The sequence below is a fragment of the Bos grunniens genome, chromosome 13, assembly GCF_055505025.1.
Source record: "Bos grunniens cultivar Pamir isolate PY7600 chromosome 13, Bosgru_T2T1.0, whole genome shotgun sequence".
NCBI lineage: Eukaryota > Metazoa > Chordata > Mammalia > Artiodactyla > Bovidae > Bos > Bos grunniens.
In genome coordinates this window covers 50,176,729-50,196,951 of record NC_141177.1, presented here as the reverse complement: position 1 = coordinate 50,196,951, position 20,223 = coordinate 50,176,729, and the positions used below count along the sequence as shown (strand labels likewise).

General features: G+C 35.9%; 1 protein-coding gene across 4 annotated transcripts in view; it reads left to right on the top strand.

Annotated features, from left to right (window-relative positions):
• The window catches only part of KIF5B (kinesin family member 5B), a 47,917-nt gene that overhangs the window by 13,815 nt on the left and 13,879 nt on the right, over positions 1-20,223 (top strand). For all 4 annotated transcript variants that reach the window (XM_086334104.1, XM_086334105.1, XM_086334102.1 and 1 more), the window contains exons 3-15: positions 1,794-1,867; positions 2,861-2,965; positions 3,450-3,498; positions 4,025-4,080; positions 4,166-4,253; positions 4,393-4,517; positions 5,821-5,925; positions 6,174-6,319; positions 6,957-7,105; positions 7,527-7,720; positions 8,583-8,651; positions 12,639-12,845; positions 14,946-15,089. In XM_086334104.1, coding sequence (XP_086190230.1) covers positions 1,794-1,867; positions 2,861-2,965; positions 3,450-3,498; positions 4,025-4,080; positions 4,166-4,253; positions 4,393-4,517; positions 5,821-5,925; positions 6,174-6,319; positions 6,957-7,105; positions 7,527-7,720; positions 8,583-8,651; positions 12,639-12,845; positions 14,946-15,089 — 1,511 coding nt within the window. The remainder of the gene's footprint in view (positions 1-1,793; positions 1,868-2,860; positions 2,966-3,449; positions 3,499-4,024; positions 4,081-4,165; positions 4,254-4,392; positions 4,518-5,820; positions 5,926-6,173; positions 6,320-6,956; positions 7,106-7,526; positions 7,721-8,582; positions 8,652-12,638; positions 12,846-14,945; positions 15,090-20,223) is intronic.

The following is a 20,223-nucleotide window of genomic DNA, read 5'->3' as shown; positions in this document are numbered from 1 at the left end:
AGATACATGATTAAGGCAAACAGTAAAATGATAAACTGTTACTGATAGAACTGATAGTACTGATTATAGGGTTGTTCACTGTAAAATTCATTGTTTTTCTGTATGTTTACACTTTTTTATAAAAAACATTGACAAATCTAGAAAGAAAAAGTCAGGAATGGATTTGGAGGTAGGAAGGAAGGGATTATTTTCCTAATTGATAACACTGTTATTACTTTAATGATAGCCTGGTGCCTCTATAAATCAGCTAATCCTGGTTCTATTCCTTGCTCCCAGGACAGAGACCCTAGATTATAGTTTTCAGTAAATATTTGAAGATTGACTATTCCATAATCTCTGTTATCATATAAAAGTTTTAAGCTTTGCTTAAAGTCCCAAATACAAACATACTGCATACATTTATTATCCTACAACCCCTCATGTAATGTTTCACCTAACATTTCACCTAACATAAATGTGTTTCACCTAACACATTTTACTTTTAATATCATATAGACATACGCTATTTATATGATCTTAGGAAAGTCATTTATTCATTCATCTACCAGTATTTATTAAGTAGTTATTGTGGCAGTTGCTGGGTAATTGGATCATAGCATGGATGAACATTCATGTATAGATCTAATAAAACTTTGGAGTTTATCCTTAGATTTTGTGTGACCGATTAAAAGATCTTTTGCAGAGGGTGTGATATTGATATACGGAGATCAGTTATATATAAAAGAAGTAGATTGGAAAGGGTCTAGTGCTTCTTTTTTACCCTAGACGATTTCATCTTCAGAATTATTAACAGAAATACTGCAATCTTAATCTGTTTTAAATTTAATTCCTGAAATTATTTTGCTTCTCTTCATGAAACTGAAAAGATTTTGAATGAAAGTTTCAAATGTTTGAGATCTCTTAAAATCTTCTCAGAGACGTAAGTACTAATACCTTCTTTTTCTTATAAATAAATATTTCTATAGCAAATCTAATATCTAGTTAGTCGTGACCAATGTTGGGACCTTTTATTCTTTTTCTTTTTGTAAATAGTCAACTTAAAAAAAGACAAGAATTTGCTTGCTTATTATAAATTTATTTTCCACTGTTACCATCTGCTGTTTCCAGCAGAGGCCTCAGTTTGTACTTTGGCTTCCTCTAAAATAGTATATGATTTTATAGTACCTTTCTTTTTACGAAAACAAGGAAAAACAATTTTAAAAGTCCCCAACAAACTGAATCCCCCAAACTGGAAACCAAAAGTCACCTTGCTCACTCACATTCCACCACCGCTCCTTAGTCTAGTAAAAGAAGCTGCTTAAATGTTAATGGTAGGTCTTGGGGTACACAAAGGGCTAGAAAAAAAATTGTGTGGTTTGTTTTTTTTTAATTCCATAGAAGCTCTCTTATAATTGATTTTGAGATGGGACTGGGCTTGTTACACTTTGTAAGAGGAGGAATATTGTGGATTTTAACCACCTGTAGGCCACCGATCAGTCTTCCTTCTAAAAGCTAGTTCATATCTGTACATAAACTGGCAGAGCATTTTTTTTCCTTTTAGGTCATGTAAAGCTGTAGAATACTGTTACATTGACATCTAAGATGTACGTTGACAGGAGAGATGATTATAAGCAATGGAATTTAAAATTTGTTTCTTACTGTCAACAGACAGTAATTTGGGATAAAGAGAAAGGAATTCCTTAGGTGAATCCTCACTAAGCAAATTACTATTATATATTCTTACTAATTTCCTTTAATGGTCTTGCTTAAGGAAAAAAGCCCCCTGGTATATTAAAGCTCTTATTTTCTCATAGATGTACTTGAAGGCTACAATGGAACCATATTTGCATATGGACAAACATCCTCTGGGAAGACACACACAATGGAGGTAATGTTTTTTAATCAGTATTTGGATGTAGTTTGCAGCACATACAGTGTATTCATTCATTATTTGTGACATTTTATCGTGCTTAAACAGCTTTATTTACTCTTTACTGCTTTGTCTCATACAAATTATATATGAGTAACATGGTTAGAATCTAATCAGTTCCTGAGTTTGAATAGATATTTTATATATGAAATCATATTGAGCTTTGTTTTAGCCACATAACCACAAAATTGTGCGTGTCTTAGAATTAAATAAGAATTCTCTGTCACCTTATAATGGGGAATTTTGAAATTTTTAATGTTTATGTGTTTTCAGTTCTATTTGGAGCACTTGGGTTTTTTCTTTCTCTCCTTGGTTGTGTCTCTGCATCTGTCTCATTTCCCAACCTCTAGCCAGGTACTTGTCCCTCTTTGATAATAAGGGCTCCAAAATTATCAGCACTGCTATTAATAATGAATGTAAACCTGCTCCAGCTTTGCTTCTAGAAAACATCCTATAACCTGCCTCTGCTATAGAGTGTCTGCTTTTATCATTTATCTGAGCATTCTACATATGTAAAGTAAATGATTGCTTATTTTGGAGTCACTCATTTATTTTCATGTTAAAGTCAGATAACAAAGACAGTCTTAGCACTTGGATGAATTTGACTTGAAGTAGATAGAATGATGCAGATTTAAATGGTGAGCAACTCACAAACATTTTCCTGGAATGTGTTCATTCACAAATTGCATCATCTGAATCTAATGATTAAAGAAAAGGCTAAGATCAATTGGTAACTGTATGATTAGCGTACATTATTTATATGTAACTTACCAAAATATGTAACAGTTGAATTGGTTTTTTTAAGGTATTTGTACAGCCACATTTTTTCACCAAAAAGCAACAATTAGAATTCCTATCTTCTCTTTACTATGAATTGTAAATTAAAAGTTTTGATTTTTAATTTGTATGTTAACAATTTATTTAGGAACTCTAGTTTTGTTTTCTGTTTAGGGTAAACTTCATGATCCAGAAGGCATGGGAATTATTCCAAGAATAGTGCAAGATATTTTTAATTATATTTACTCCATGGATGAAAATTTGGAATTTCATATTAAGGTAAAATCATTGGGGAAAGGTGGTATTTTATTTTATATCTAGAATAATTCTGTTCAATATTTTTTCTTTAAAAAATATTTTAAAAATTATGGGCAAGTGTAGTTGAAAGATTATTAGAATTAGTAAACTCAGACCCTTCCTCTGACATAGTAAAGGAGTAAGCCAAGTCTTTTTTGCCTTAGCTGCCTCCTCTTTAAGATAAAGGAATTTGTTTTGGTACAAAGCTCAAAAGTTCTGACTAATTAGACCTAAGGAGTCTAATTTTAGATGAAGATACCTAGTGGAAAATGCACTTCAGTCACATAAAGAGTTGAGTGATTTTAAGGCTTCCCATCAGAATATGAGCTGTAGCTGAGTTGTCCCTAGCACTGGCACTGGTACCTGGCACTCAGGCTGGAAAAATATTTGATGAGTAAGTAAATAAATTACTTTGTAATTTTAAGTGGTTGATTTTTTTCCCCCCTTTGTTTCCTCTGCCCTTTAGGTTTCATATTTTGAAATTTATTTGGATAAGATAAGGGACCTGTTAGATGGTAAGTTAAGTTCTTGCTCTTCGATGTTACTGTTTTTAGTTGTAAATGTGAGACCATTTCTCAATAACCTATACGAAACTGACTTGAATTACAGGAAACATTGAAAAATGCTTCTTTCAAAGTTTTAATTTAATCCATTTTAACTTATTTAAAGCATATATTTGAGGGTGCTTCATAGGTAGTAAACAGACAATTGGACTGGAGTTCCAGAGCCTGAGTCTTATGCTCTTGTCTTTTCTCAGCTGTCAGACACATTGTCCTTGGCAAACCACAGAACCAGTCTCACTTAGTGTTCTTATTTTCAGAATATGAGTGGCAGAGGTTGGCCTGGACCTAAAATTCTATGTCTCTATATAAGTCTTACTTCTCTATAGGCTTTTGCTTTTGCAGTGATATTTTCATGTTTTTTTAAATTCAGTGTTATTAGGCTTCATGGGGAGAGAAACAAGAAACAATTGAATTAACTATTTCACAGCCAGTGTTAGCAGTTAGGAAAATGTTAATATTATTTATTTTTCTTTTTCAGTTTCAAAGACCAATCTTTCAGTTCATGAAGATAAAAATCGAGTTCCTTATGTAAAGGTAGGTATAATTCAGAATGTTTAGAAAAGCCCTATGATAACATTTTTTAAAGAGTGGTGACATTCTTTAAAAATTTATTTTACAGGGATGTACAGAGCGTTTTGTATGTAGTCCAGATGAAGTTATGGACACCATAGATGAAGGAAAATCTAACAGACATGTAGCAGTTACAAGTAAGTGGCATATTTAGTAATACTAGTTAAGGTATAGACTGCTTTAAAGTTGATTTTTCTTAGGTGAAATAATGCTTTAGAAATTATTAGTAAGGGAAAGCCTTGTTTGTTGATATTTGGTTGTGTGATTTCTTTGTAGATATGAATGAACATAGCTCTAGGAGTCACAGTATATTTCTTATTAATGTAAAACAAGAGAACACGCAAACGGAACAAAAGCTGAGTGGAAAACTTTATCTGGTGGATTTAGCTGGTAGTGAAAAGGTAAAATCTTTATATTCCCATGGAAGCATTTTTAATGAACTTCAGCTCAGATTTGGGCTTATGTATTTTTCATTGTTAAATCTTGAAAATGCATATCAAACTGGGTTTGGTGGTAGTTTTGAGAGCTATAAGCATTTATGCCAGTGTTTTGTCATTGCAGATTACTGTCCTTTAGGCCATAATCCAATTCTGCCGATAAGTGTTATCCTTGATGTAGGTGTATGCTTTATTGATAGTGTGTTGAAAGTATGTCATTAAGAATTGTACTAGGTATCCTTTTCCTAATTTTTGGTGTCTATTTTATTGACCCTGACAATGGCCTCCCTCTAAAAACTGTCCATGAATAAGTCCTTTTGGATTTCGCTGTACTCCTTTTGGAGGATTATTTAAATATTATAGTCCTATACAATCTGATTCTGATTTATGTCAAAATCAAAATAAGTTCAAATGTCTTAATACTGACCTATGTGTGACCTTTTTTTTGTTGTTCTGCTAATTTGTTTTTTCTTCTGATTGGAATAATATACCTGCTCCCTTCTACACAAAAATCTTAAACACATCCTTCAAAGTGTATCTCTAATTTTGCAAATACTGAGAAGCTGCTGCTTCAGGCATCATTGCTGACATATTATTCTGTTATCTTTATGTATTTTACATTTTTTTAATAGAAGCAAGTTTGCTTGTATAAAATTGATATATGTAAATTCAGTCTCTCTCTAACCATCACAACATCAACATTGTGCTTTAGTAAATTTTTTAGTTTCATTTTCCCATGCATCGAAGGGGGTTAACACATTAGTAAGCTGTCAATACAAATCTACGTGTAAATAGGTTAATTTCATGAGCACACCTAAAAATAAAATTTGGTATCTCCTTAATCTCATTTTTGTCATGTAAAAAAAACCAAGGTCTCAGAAAAGTCATACTTGATAAATACTGATAACTTAGAGTAAATACTGGGGCTTCCCTGGTGGCTCAGCTGGTAAAGAATCTGCCTGCAATGCGGGAAACGTGGGTTCGATCCCTGGGTGGGGAAGATCCCCTGGAGAAGGAAAAGGCTACCCACTCCAGTATTCTGGCCTGGAGAATTCCATAGACTGTATTGTATAGTCCATGGGGTCGCAAAGAGTCGGACATGACTTGAGTGACTTTCACTGCTACTACCAGGGTAAATACTTGGCAAACAAAGTCTTGAAGCTTTCCCTTTTCTTTTTTACTAGTTATTGATGACCTCTGAACGTTTTAGAAAATTAGAATCACTGAAACATAATTTTGTTTCATTCTTTTGCAATCTTATGTATAGGTTAGTAAAACTGGTGCTGAAGGTGCTGTGCTGGATGAAGCTAAGAACATCAACAAGTCCCTTTCTGCTCTTGGAAATGTCATTTCTGCTTTGGCTGAGGGTAGTGTGAGTACACTTGTTTTCTATTTCCCTGTTGTCTAATGGGGAGTTAAATATAGATAACATACATACATGTGGATGGATGTGAGTGAGAGGGATTCACTGAATGAATAGGTATGAATAAGTTGTCTTTTAGGGATTTATTTTATAGTGTTAGTGTGTATATCCAATTCCCATTTTAATAACTACAACATATTTTATTACTGAGAAACCCATTTGTCTTCTTTGGTTTTTTTGTTTGTTTTTGTATGTAGACATATGTTCCGTATCGTGATAGTAAAATGACGCGAATCCTTCAAGATTCCTTAGGTGGGAACTGTAGAACCACTATTGTAATTTGCTGCTCTCCATCATCGTACAATGAATCTGAAACAAAATCTACACTCCTGTTTGGTCAGAGGTTTGTTTTTGTTCAGAAAATATAAAGTCTAAATGTAGATAGGCATTTCATTTATTAAATCTAGGTAAGTTTCAGGATAGATATATTCAAATCAGTGTGTATTATTAGTATGCTAGAAAACATTAAAGTCAAGTGATAACTTGAGTCAGATTTATGTGAGAAGCTTCAGTTCAGTATTAAACATTTGAATCCGATAATAAATCGAAAACCTGAGGGATATAATAGTATGTTAAGCCTCTTGACATATGTGACCTGTTCAAATAATGGGATAACTGTATATGAGGTGGTTAGCCGAGGCAAATCAATAATGATGACTTGGACTGTCATTGATAATTGCTTTTCTTAATTCTGTCTTACAAGTGAATTGGAAAAATAATGGGCCCGTGTTTTTTTTTTTTTCCCTTATCAGGTTGCTGATTTTTTTTTTTAAGCTATTCAGAGGTGTTGTAACTGACCCAAATCTAATGGGTTGTGAATAAACACTAAACTAAGTACAGCTCCTAGAATTTAGTCAGAGATAACTAGAGAAGAATAGTTCAATTACCTAGCCACATATGCTTATATTACAGAGATATAGATATCAATTGAAAATAATTAAGTCATATACTTCCCCTCTCCCCACAACTACTTGTCTTAGGGCCAAAACAATTAAGAACACAGTTTGTGTCAATGTAGAGTTAACTGCAGAACAGTGGAAAAAGAAGTATGAAAGAGAGAAAGAAAAAAATAAGACCCTCCGGAACACCATTCAGTGGCTTGAAAATGAACTCAACCGATGGCGTAATGGTAATTAATACCTTATGAATTTGTTGTTTAGAGTTTGTGGAATAGAGATTCAGAGCTATTTTATAAATTTGAGACTCTGATATAAATGAAAATAAAAACATATTAGGGATCATCAAATAAAAAGGAATAAAATCTTTTACTTTAAATTCTGATTTTACCTGGAATTATAAATAGAGGCATAAAGGCCAGCTAGCTGACTATTGAAGTCTCAAGATGGCAAGATGTTTAGGATGAAATCAATTAAAAATACAAGATTAGATGACTGGCTTTAGAAGATAAAGGGGACAGTCAAAGATAATTCCAACTTTTCAGATCTCAGGGACTGAGCAGATTAAGTTGATAAGAGCTGCTGAAATTGAATAAAATTAAAATTAATTTTAGACAGGTGAGTTTTGTTAACCATTCTGTTGTCTTATTTTAGGAGAGACAGTGCCTATTGATGAACAGTTTGACAAAGAGAAAGCGAACTTGGAAGCTTTTGCAGTGGATAAGGATATTACTATTACCAATGATAAACCAGCAGCCACAATTGGAGTTACTGGAAACTTTACTGATGCTGAAAGAAGAAAGTGTGAAGAAGAAATTGCTAAACTGTACAAACAACTTGATGACAAGGTAAGTATTATTTGTGTTCTGTTTTGTTTTAGAACATTATTGACTTGTTTTTATTTTCTAATTTCAGTATTAATGGGTCCTCATGACCTATGTACATATTCCTAGGTTTCTGTTAACTTTTTCAAGATCATTGTATTAACAGAAAATATAAAATGACAATTTCTGTTTCTGTGCAGAAACAATGTATAAGGCATACCTTTCTTCCCCTTCTCTTTAAGCTAAAAGAACTTGCAAAAGGAAATTTGACGTGGATCCTTGGAGAGTCTTAATGAAATGACCTTTTAGAATCAGCTGTCTGTGGTGCTAATGATAAAAATGATGCAAGAGGTTAGACTGAGGGAATAGAATCAAATGGAAATACTATCTTCTACTTTGTACTTTGATGATACCAGTAGTATGAAAAAATAGCACAATTATGAACCAAATAAAAAGGATGGGAAAAACAACAGTAAAGAGACTAGAAAAAATTGTTCTGGTGTTGTCTTTGATTTTTTTCTTAGTAGGTGATATTTTTAATGTATTTTAAACAGGGATGGTAGGTAGGTTTGAAGTGGCTACATGGCATTATTTTCAGTAATAGCTTTAAACATGTTTATTTTAGCATGTAAAGTATTTTGTGAATAACTTTCATAAACATAAGCCTTTTTTCTTATTGCATGATAAGGATGTTACAGTTATTGATAATTGAAAGATGCTCCATTTGTTTCAACATCTTTCTAAAATAAGAGGTTAGAATAAGCTATGTCGAATTTGGAGAAAACAACTTTGAAATACTGGGGAGTGGGTAGTAATCTTACAGTTTGTGTTAGGAAACAGAACCAGGTTGTGAGCTATTTTGTTAACTTGTAACTGAAAATTCTAGGATGAAGAAATTAATCAACAGAGCCAATTGGTAGAAAAACTGAAGACACAAATGCTGGATCAGGAAGAGGTAAATTGAATACTGCTTCCAGAAAAGCTGTGTAGTATGTCATTGTCACTTAAAAGATGAAGGCATCTACAGAGCTCAGAACATACTCCAGTACATTTAAAAATTTTTTGAATACGTCCATGCTTCACCATGGATATCCTATGGGAGCAGTACATCATACAAATAGAAGCAAAGATTGACTTCTTTGGGCTTTTGGGGGTTGGGTTTTTTGGGTTTTTAAAGTTTGAGTTAAGTCTAACTGGAGGGAAGAGAATGATTTTCTTTTTTTGCATTTATTCTTTAGTATACATCTCCTGGGGTTTTCAACTCTGTCTTTTGCTTTCCTTGTATTGTACTACTTTGTCTTATTCTCCCCCAAACATTCCTTATTGATCCTTGGACTGGAGTAACCTTAGGTTCCCCCTCCCTTTATGAAAAGTATTTCCACCTGAAAATGATGAAGGAAGGAGTATAAAAAACACTTTAACACTGATATATGTCCAAAGGGATTGTTAAAGAAAAGACTTATTTCTGAATCACATTGGCTTTGTTTTTAGTAATTCATACTTTAGGGTATGACTTTTATCATAGAAATGAGAATGTCAGTGAATAAGATTATTTTTTCCTCTACCATTTCTACCCTCCCCTTACCTGTTTCTCATTTCTGTGATCTTCACTTTCATCTTGTTTCTTTCAAGTTCCTTCTCTCTAGTTTGTCATTTTGGACCCTCATTTTACCTTACTTCGCAGTCAGTTCAGTTCAGTCGCTCAGTCATGTCTGACTCTTTGCCACCCCATAAACTGCAGCATGCCAGGCCTCCCTGTCCATCACCAACTCCTGAAGTCTACCCAAAACCATGTCCATTGAGTCAGTGATGCCATCCAACCATCTCATCCTCTGTCGTCCCCTTTTCCTCCTGTCCTCAATCTTTCCCAGCATCAGGGTCTTTTCAAATCAGTCAGCTCTTTGCATCAGGTGGCCAAAGTATTGGAGTTTCAGCTTCAACATCAGTCCTTCCAATGAACACCCAGGACTGATCTCCTTTAGGATGAACTGGTTGGATCTCCTTCCAGTCCAAGGGACTCGCAAGAATCTTCTTCAGCACCACAGTTCAAAGCATCAATTCTTTGGCGCTCAGCTTTCTTCACAGTCCAACTCTCACATCCATACGTGACCGCTGGAAAAACCATAGCCTTGACTAGACGGACCTTTGTTGGCAAAGTAATGTCTCTGCTTTTGAATATGCTGTCTAGGTGGTCATAATTTTCCTTCCAAGGAGTAAGCGTCTTTTCATTTCATGGCTGCAGTCACCATCTGCAGGGATCTTGAAGCCCCAAAAAATAAAGTCTTGACACTGTTTCCACTGTTTCCCCATCTATTTGCCGTGAAGTGATGGGACTGGTTACCATGATCTTAGTTTTCTGAATGTTGAGCTTTAAGCCAGCTTTTTCACTCTCTTCTTTCACTTTCATCAAGAGGCTCTTTAGTTCTTCATTTTCTGCCATAAGGGTGGTGTCATCTGCATATCTGAGGTTATTGATATTTCTCCTGACAATCTTGATTCCAGCTTGTGCTTCTTCCAGCCCAGCATTTCTCATGATGTACTCTGCATATAAGTTAAATAAGTAGGGTGACAATATACAGCCTTGACGTACTCCTTTTCCTATTTGGAACCAGTCTGTTGTTCCATGTCCAGTTCTAAATGTTGCTTCCTGACCTGCATACAGGTTTCTTAAGAGGCAGGTCAGGTGGTCTGGTATTCCCATCTCTTTAAGTATTTTCCACAGTTGATTGTGATCCACACAGTCAAAGGCTTTGGCATAGTCATTAAAGCAGAAATAGATGTTTTTCTGGAACTCTCTTGCTTTTTGATGATCCAGTGAATGTTGGCAATTTGACCTCTAGTTCCTCTGCCTTTTCTAAAACCAGCTTGAACATCTGGAAGTTCATGGTTCACGTATTGCTGAAGCCTGGCTTGGAGAATTTTGAGCATTACTTTACTAGTATGTGAGATGAGTGTAGTTGTGTGGTACTTTGAGCATTCTTTGGCATTGCCTTTCTTTGGGATTGGAATGAAAACTGACCTTTTTCAGTCCTGTGGCCACTGCTGAGTTTTCCAAATTTGCTGACATACTGAGTGCAGCACTTTCACAGCATCATCTTTCAGGATTTGAAATAGCTAAAGTGGAATTCCATCACCTCCACTAGCTTTGTTCATAGTGATGCTTTCTAAGGCCCACTTGACTTCACATTCCAGGATGTCTGGCTCTAGGTGAGTGTGAGTGATCACACCATTGTGGTTATCTGGGTCATGAAGCTCTTTTTTGTACAGTTCTTCTGTGTATTATTGCCACCTCTTCTTAATATCTTCTGCTTCTGTTAGGTCCATACCATTTCTGTCCTTTATCGAGCCCATCTTTGCATGAAATGTTCCCTTGGTATCTCTAATTTTCTTGAAGAGATCTCTAGTCTTTGCCATTCTGTTGTTTTCTTCTTATTTCTTTGCATTGATCGCTGAGGAAGGCTTTCTTACCTCTTCTTGCTATTCTTTGAAACTCTGCATTCAAATGGGAATATCTTTCCTTTTCACCTTTGCTTTTCATTTCTCTTCTTTTCACAGCTATTTGTAAGGCCTCCTCAGACAGCCATTTTGCTTTTTTTGCATTTCTTTTTCTTGGAGATGGTCTTGATTCCAGGCTCCTGTACAATGTCATGAACCTCCGTCCATAGTTCATCAGGCACTGTCTATCAGATCTAGTCCCTTAAATCTATTTCTCACTTCCACTGTATAATCTTAAGGGATTTGATTTAGGTCATACCTGAATGGTCTAGTGGTTTTCCCCAATTTCTTCAGTTTAAGAATGGGGGATAATTGAAAAGTGTTTCAGTTTTCAACCTTCAAACCTTTGTTTGAGGTTCGTTCTGGGGATCAGAGCAAAGACTTATAACTTCAGTAAGAGGTGTCTGAAAAGTGAAAGTGAAAGTCACTCAGTTGTGTCCAACTCTTTGCGACCCATAGACTATACAGTCCATGGAATTCTTGAGGCCTGAATACTGGGGTGGGTAGCCTTTCCCTTCTCCAGGGGATCTTCCTAACCCAGGGATCGAGCCCAAATCTCCTGAATTGCAGGCGGATTCTTTACCAGGTGAGCTACAAGGAAAGCCCAGGAGATGTCTACCGTCAGTCAAATTAATCCTGGTTGAATCATCATATTTGTTTCAACTCTACTAGCATTATTTCTCCAAGGGGCACTGGTATCATTTGCATAATTCTTCATTTATATTGTTCTGTCCATTTTACAGGACAGTTGGCATCCCTGGCTCCCACTTGTAAGTGGCATTAGCACTCTGCCCCATTAGAAAACTACAAATTCCAGATGCCCCTACTTCAAAGCAACTGACCCACATGTCTCAGTAGCCTCCTAAGAGTCTCTTGGCTTCTTCCAATTTAGGTTTTATTTGCTGATACCATGTTTTCCTCAGACATAGCTCAGATGCCACGCTCCTTTGCCCAAAGAAAACTTAAACTTTTAAAGCATCTACTGATTTCTTTCTTTTTTTGTGCACAGTTAGGATCCTTGTGTGTCTTTTTCTTTGTGTTAGTGTGCACCTAACAATAATTTTCCTATTCTAGCCGCCGCCTCCATGAATTCCCATCCAGAAATATCCGCTTTGCTTATACTACCAAGCACTTTGTCATGTCCTGTCTCCATTACGGCTCTAGCATTTCATTTTGTATTGCATTCGTTTGTGTATCTGTCTTCCACTAGATTCTTTCCATCTCCCACAGTGTTGAGCACAGAATGTGCACACAGTAGGTATTCAGTAAATCTGTTGAATGAATAAATGTTACCATGTATAGTAATGTCCACATTTCATCCCCTTTTTGGTTAGCAAGTAATAAAAGGTTGTTTTTGTTTTGTTTTGTTTTTAAACTTGTGTATTTTTTAAAAATCAGTTACTCAGTGTTCTTTGGATAAAATAGATACTTTTATTCCTTCCTACAGCTACTGGCATCTACCAGAAGAGATCAAGATAATATGCAGACTGAACTGAATCGCCTTCAGGCAGAAAATGATGCCTCTAAGGAAGAAGTAAAGGAAGTTTTACAAGCCTTGGAAGAACTTGCTGTCAACTATGATCAGAAGTCTCAAGAAGTTGAAGACAAAACTAAGGAATATGAATTACTTAGTGATGAGCTGAATCAGAAATCGGTAGGATACAGTTTTTTTTCTTAATACTTTGGTAAATTATTCTTAATTGGAAAGTTACCTGAGTAAATTATTTCTGTAAAAGCTTAAGACTGATAACATCGATTCTTCAAGAACTCAAGTGTCAACTTTATTTCCTCCCATATATGAAGCTTTAAGGTGGAGGAAAAGGGTTATTTTTTTAGTTTCTAAAGGTCTATTAATATGTAATTAAAGTGGTATTTTAATTGGCTACATATTGGCTACTCCAGATATTATTCTACTGTTAAAAGAAAAAAAAGTTGACTACTAGTTGCCCAGTAAAGTTATTAGCCAACTGTTCAAACTATGATTTTTAAAATGTGCACAAAAAGCAAACTAGCAGGATATATGACTTCACGTAACTTACATTTTGTTCACTGTTAAATTTCCAATACCTGAACCAGTGTCTTCTAGGACAGTGTAATAGCTTCATCATGGTTCCCCAGGAAATGAGGATTTTTGTTTTCATCACTGTAAGGCAAGAGTCCCTGCCCTCTGGCAGTGATGCCAGAAATAGTATACAACTGTGACTGCTTCTGCGATATTTTGAGCATCACCATGGATGAGCTCTCATTTTCTTAAAGTTTTGTTGTTAATGCTGGCTTCTTGTTTAGAAATCATATTTAAAGTTGGACATAGGATCAGTGCTCACCAGTTGTTTCCCATCACATCAAGCGTTTAAAGGACAGCAGTCAGTGCTACGAAATGACATTTTTGAAAGCCTTTCTGCTCCTGGAGAAGTTCCTTTTCCCTTTTTGATCTCCCAAGTTACATTTAGCTTGAAGTTATAATTAATACCATGGAAATCAAAATACCTTTATAACTCTTAACTGAGTTGCATTACTAGCAAACCTAATTTCTGTTTGAACAAATGATAGGAGTTTCCTAAAACTCTGTAAACTGTAAGTTGGTCCTTAACCACTGACTTCAGCCTTTATGACTGTTCTGTTTGTGTCCCAGTTTCTATATGAGCACTGTATTGGTAAGGAATTAGAAACCCCTAAAGTGGTCTGCATCTTTTTATATACTTAAGAGTATTGCTGTTCAGTTGTTAGAAGTATTGTCTGGTAATTTGGACTTGGTAGTATATTGTAGATCACACTGAGTGAACTCACAATCTGCTGGTTTTCAGACACTTAAGGAAATGACCAGAAGAAATGAGCAGCTGAAACAATGGTATCTTTACTAAAAGATACTGATTAAAAGTCAACAACTTGCATTAAAAATACAGTATATGATCTGTGACACAACTAACAGTTTTAAAGCAGACAGGTTCAGTTGAATTTTCAAAATTGTGGTGACTTTGTTGCTGGTAAGCCAGCTATTATTTTAAATTTATAATTATAGTAATTCATATAGTAATGCTACTTCATTGTCTCCTGGATAATTGCATGTATCATAGTACAAAAGTAGTAGTAATTATCAGGTGAATTCTTCTCAGAAACTAAATACTATATAAAAAGCAGATAAAACTTAATCAGCCATCTAGAAGACTTATCAGTTCCATACTAACATATATTTCCCCAGACTGTTTCCAAAGGTAATAAATGAAAATAAAATCTAGTTAATTTGAAAGTTTTCCATTTCTAGGTAGAAAACATCCAATCTCAAAAATTAGTGAAGTAATACAAACTGTCTGCTCTTGATGGAGCTACAATATGGCTACTTTGCATGGTCCTCTTAGGCCTAAAATACATTTTAAATTGGAGCTGAGAGCTAGCCCAGAACTCAGTAGAGAATTCAAGAAAATGAAAGCAGAAAATAATGGTTTTGTGAGTACTGAATGAAAGTGAAAATGAAGTCGCTCAGTTGTGTCCGACTCTTTGCAACCCCATGGACTGCAGCCTACCAGGCTCCTCCGTCCATGGGATTCTCCAGGCAAGAATACTGGAGTGGGGTGCCATTTCCTTCTCCAGGGGATCTTCCCTACCCAGGGATCGAACCCAGGTCTCCCGCATTGCAGGCAGACGCTTTAACCTCTGAGCCACCAGGGAAGGTGACTGAATGAAAATACCTGTCAATATTTGAGTTGATCTTTCATTTAATAGATTTCACTGTACCTTTTGTGTTTTGTTCTATTAGGCAAGTTTAGCAAGTATAGATGCTGAGCTTCAGAAACTTAAGGAAATGACCAACCACCAGAAAAAAAGAGCGGCAGAGATGATGGCATCTTTACTAAAAGACCTGGCAGAAATTGGAATTGCTGTGGGAAACAATGATGTAAAGGTAATTGTAACTACCTGAGAGTAAGCATGATTATCTGTATAGAGCTCACGCTTTCATTTTTCACAAAGCTCTTTTCATGCCTGTCATCTCCTCCTCCAAGACCCATCTGTAGTAGAGGGTATTAGCTTCATTTTAAATAGATGAGGAAGAGGGAGAGGATGAAGGGTCCTCAAGGAGACATGCTCAGTCAGTAGCATTTGTCTGGACTACATGTTTAGTTTTCTTCTCTATGTAAAGAATTTTGCACTTAGAAATTATTGTTAATAAATTACTACACAGAAAGTGTGTAATTGAAACAATAGCTCCAGGAGTAGACTGTAAGTAAATTAGCTTCTGATTGCTGTAAGTGTTTAAAAAGATAAAAGGTGAGCACTGCTAATTAATTCTTTATATTTGGAAATTTTTTAAACATACAGTAGTAAACAGGACAATACTGTGAACCTCAGAGTTAATCAGTTATCAAAATTTTGTTACATTTTTTCTTTTTTAATAATCTTTTTCAGGGTGCGGATACTTAGTTATATAGCACTAGTGTGTAGTTAAAAAAAAATTGCAACCTGGTAGATTTTAAAACTTAGATCAAAAATACAAGCTAGACTCTTAACTGAAAAAACATGCACATAACATGAAAGGTTTGTATGTTGCAGTAGATATTTGTATGGACTTCCTTTTTTTAAATTAAAGTCTAATTATAGTGACAAGGAGAGCAAATTTATACTTGAGTTTGTAGTGAAAGCCAGCTAAGCAGCCCTGTTTAAGAGCTGGAAATGAAATAAAAGCTTTCACTGTGGAGCACACTTTCCTTCTGTTGTTATTCCAAACTATTGTTTGTTGATGGAGGCAAGGATTCATTCTCATAATTATGTCGTTTCTTAATGCTGGCTCACCTGATCAGAACAGAAATGCATTGTTAAACATTGAATGATGTGACTTGCTCTTTCTTCACTGTCAGTCTGAACATCCTGCCCTGTCCTGTTTGTGGTGAAGTATGTGAGATTGATTACGTTCTGTTGGAATCTTCCAGTATAAAAAAAGTAGATTTCCTTCATATTCTGAACACTGCAAACATGTTCAAATTTTTCTTTGTAAATTTGTGCCTTGTTTTTAGAAAAATCCATCCATTTCATTGAAGAAGAAAATGACAACCCACTCCAGTATTCTTGCCTGGAGAATTCCATGGACAGAGGAGTCTGTCAGGCTACAGTCCATGGCGTCACAAAGAGTCGGACATGACTGAGCAGCTAACGCTTTTCACTTTTTTCATCCATTTCATGTTCAAATAATTTAGTAAGTGAAAAAGTGGTAAAGGTAGAGAAAATAAAGAGTAAGACTGGCTTATGTCTTATGGCAGAGCCAGTGATAACCAGACATCTAAACCGCTTTTGTCACTAAACCATTGCAGTATTTTGAAAACAAGTCAGACTTGCAGATAGGTTCTTTTAAAAGAAAAAATGGATCCTCAATTTTCTTGTGTTTTGCATGTAATTCTTTTCCTGTTAAACATCATCAGTAAGTGCTGCTTGAGTTCTCCTTGTTTTACATTATGTTTCACTCTTTGTGTTATACAAGTCTCTGGATTTTGATGAATGCATAATATAGATTCACCATTGCAGTATCAGAATCATTTCATGGTCCTAACAAGTTGCTTGTGCTTTATCTGCTCATCCCTCTCCCTTGAATCACTAGCAAACATTGATCTTTTTAACTGTCTCTAGTTGTGCCATTTCCAGAATGTCATATAAGTGGAATCATACAGTATTAGCTGTTTCAGACTGGCTTCTTTTACTTCAGTTCAGTCTCTCAGTCGTGTCCCGCTCTTTGCGACCCCATGAATTGCAGCATGCCAGGTCTCCCTGTCCATCACCAACTCCTGGAGTTCACTTAAACTCATGTCCATCAAGTTGGTGATGCCATCCAGCCATCTCATCCTCTGTCATCCCCTTCTCCTCCTGCCCCCAATCCCTCCCAGCATCAGTGTTTTCCAGTGAGTCAACTCTTCACATGAGGTGGCCAAAGTACTAGAGTTGCAGCTTTAACATCATTCCTTCCAAAGAACACCCAGGACCGATCTCCTTTAGAATGGACTGGTTGGATCTCCTTGCAGTCCAAGGGACTCTCAAGCGTCTTCTCCAACACCACAGGTCAAAAACATCAATTCTTCAGCACTCAGCCTTCTTCACAGTCCAACTCTCACATCTATACATGACCACTGGAAAAACCATAGCCTTGATTAGATGGACCTTTGTTAGCAAAGTAATGTCTCTGCTTTTGAATATGCTATCTAGGTTGGTCATAACTTTCCTTCCAAGGAGTAAGCGTCTTTTAACTTCATGGCTGCAATCACCATCTGCAGTGATTTTGGAGCCCTAAAAAATAAAGTCTGACACTGTTTCCACTGTTTCCCCATCTATTTCCTATGAAGTGATGGGACCAGATGCCATGATCTTCGTTTTCTGTATGTTGAGCTTTAAGCCAGCTTTTTCACTCTCCTCTTTCACTTTCATCAAGAGGTTTTTTAGTTCCTCTTCACTTTGTGCCATAAGGGTGGTATCAATTGCATATCTGAGGTTATTGATATTTCTCCTGGCAATCTTGATTCCAGCTTGTGCTTCTTCCAGCCCAGCGTTTCTCATGATGTACTCTGCATAGAAGTTAAATAAGCAGGGTGACAATATACAGCCTTGACGTACTCCTTTTCCTATTTGGAACCAGTCTGTTGTTCCATGTCCAGTTCTAACTGTTGCTTCCTGACCTGCATATAGATTTCTCAAGAGGCAGGTCAGGTGGTCTGGTATTCCCATCTCTTTCAGAATTTTCCACAGTTTATTGTGATCCACATTTAAGGTTTTTCCATGCCATCTTTTAGCTTGATAGCTCATTTCATTTTTGTATGTAAAAGAAAGTGAAAGTGTTAGTTGCTCAGTCATGTCTGACTCTTTCCGATCCCATGGACTGTAGCCTGCCAGGCTCTGTCCACGGAATTCTCCAGACAAGAATACTGGAATGCATTGTCATTCCCTTCTCCCGGGGATCTTCCAGACCCAGGGATTGAACCTGGTGTCCTGCATTGCAGGCAGATTCTTTACCATTTGAGCCACCAGGGAAGCCCTTTTGTATGTAGGTAGGTACCTGTTGAAGGCCACTTTGGTTACTTCCAGTTTAAAGCTGCTGTAAACAGACATTCATGTGCAGGTTTTTCTGAGTACATAAGTTTTTGATTCGATGGGTTAAAATAACTAAGAGCATGATTGCTAGATCATAGGTTAAGACTATATTAACTTAGTAAGAAACTCCCAAACTGTGTTCGAAATTGGCTTATAGCATTTTTTGCTCCCACCAGCAATAAAATGAAAGTTCTATTAATTCACATCCTCACCAGTATTTGATGTCATCATTTTTTTGGTTTGAGTCTTTTTAATAGATATGTGACATTATCACACAGTTTTGGTGTTTTTGTTTTTAATTGAAGGATAATTGCTTTACAGTATTGTGTTGGTGTCTGCTATACATAAACATGAATCAGTCATAGCACACTGTTGTTTAATTTGCGTTTTGGACTCTTTATTTTCTTACCTTGAATTTTAAGAGTTCTGTTTGTGTGTTTTGAATAATAGTCCTTCATTAGGTTTGTGTTTTGCAGATATTTCTCCCAGTCTGGCTATCTTTTTAATGAAGTCTAGCTTGCCATTCTTTTTCTTCATGGATTGTGGTTTTGGTGTTACACTTTAAAACCTCATCTCCAAACCCACAGTCACCTAGATTTTCTCATTTGTTATCTTCTAGAAGTTTTTTGATTTTGAATTTACATTTAGGTATATGATCCATTGGGAGTTCATTTTTTTCTATGAGGTATTTACATGTGGATGACTAGTTTTTCCAGCAGTTTAATAAAAAGACTGTCCATTTTCCATTGAATTCCCTTTGTCCTCTGTCAGAGATTATTTGACTGTATTTGTGTATGCTATTCCTAGGCTTTCGATTCTTTTCTAATAACCTATTTGTTCTTTTGTCAGTACCATATCATCTTAACTGGAGGGTTAGTAAGTCTTGAAGTTAGGTAGTGTTAGCCTTCAACTTTGTTGTTCCTCAGTATTATGTTGGCTGTTCCTTTTAAGTGATAATATGAATGACATCAGAAAGAGAGGTTTTTAGTTTCAGATTCCCTTGTTTCCTTGTTTTGCTAATATATTGGAAAGTGATTGACTTTTGTGTAAGTTAATCTTGTATCCTGTAATGTTGCTATAATGGCTTTAAACAGTCATGTCATCTGCACACAAAGACAAGTTTACTTGTTTCTTCTCAAGCTCCTTATTTTTAATTTGAAGTATAGTTGATTTACAATATTGTGTTAATTTCTCCTGTAAACCAGGGTGATTGATTTATACATAGATACACATTCTTTTTCATACACTTTTTCCATTATGATTTAGCACAGAATATTTAAGATATATCCCTGTGCTATACAGTAGGACCTTGTTGTTTATCCAGTCTATATATACTAGTTTGCATCTGCTAATCCCAACCTCCCACTCTCTCCTTCCTCCCTCCTCCCCCCACCCGCCCCACCCCCTCACCCATTCCCCACTGCCCCTTGACAAATACTAGGTGATGCCCATAAGTGGGACTGACTGCTGGATCATATGGTAATTCTATTTTTAGTTTATTTTGAGAAACCTCCATAGTGTTCTCCATAGTGGCTGCAGCAGTTTACATTCTCACCAGCAGCGTAGGAGGGTTCCCTTTTCTCCACACCCCCTCCAGCATTTGTTATTTGTAGACTTTTTAATGTAGGCCGTTCTGACCAATGTTAGGTGGTACCTCATTGTATTTTTGATTTGCATTTCTCTAATATTTAGTAGTATTAAGCATCTTTTCATGTGCCTTTTGGCCATCTGTATTTCCTCTTTGGAGAAATGTCTGTTTAAGTCTTCTGCCTCTTATGGGGGGTGAGGTGTTTTGTTGTTGAGTTGTATGAGCTGTTTGTATATTTTGGAAATTAAGCCCTTGATGGTCTCATCATTTGCAAATATTTTCTGCCATTCTGTAGGTTGTCTTTTTGTTTTGATTATGGTTTCCTTTTCTTTGCAAAAGCTTGTAAGTTTGATTAGGTCCCATTTGTTTGCTTTTGCTTTCT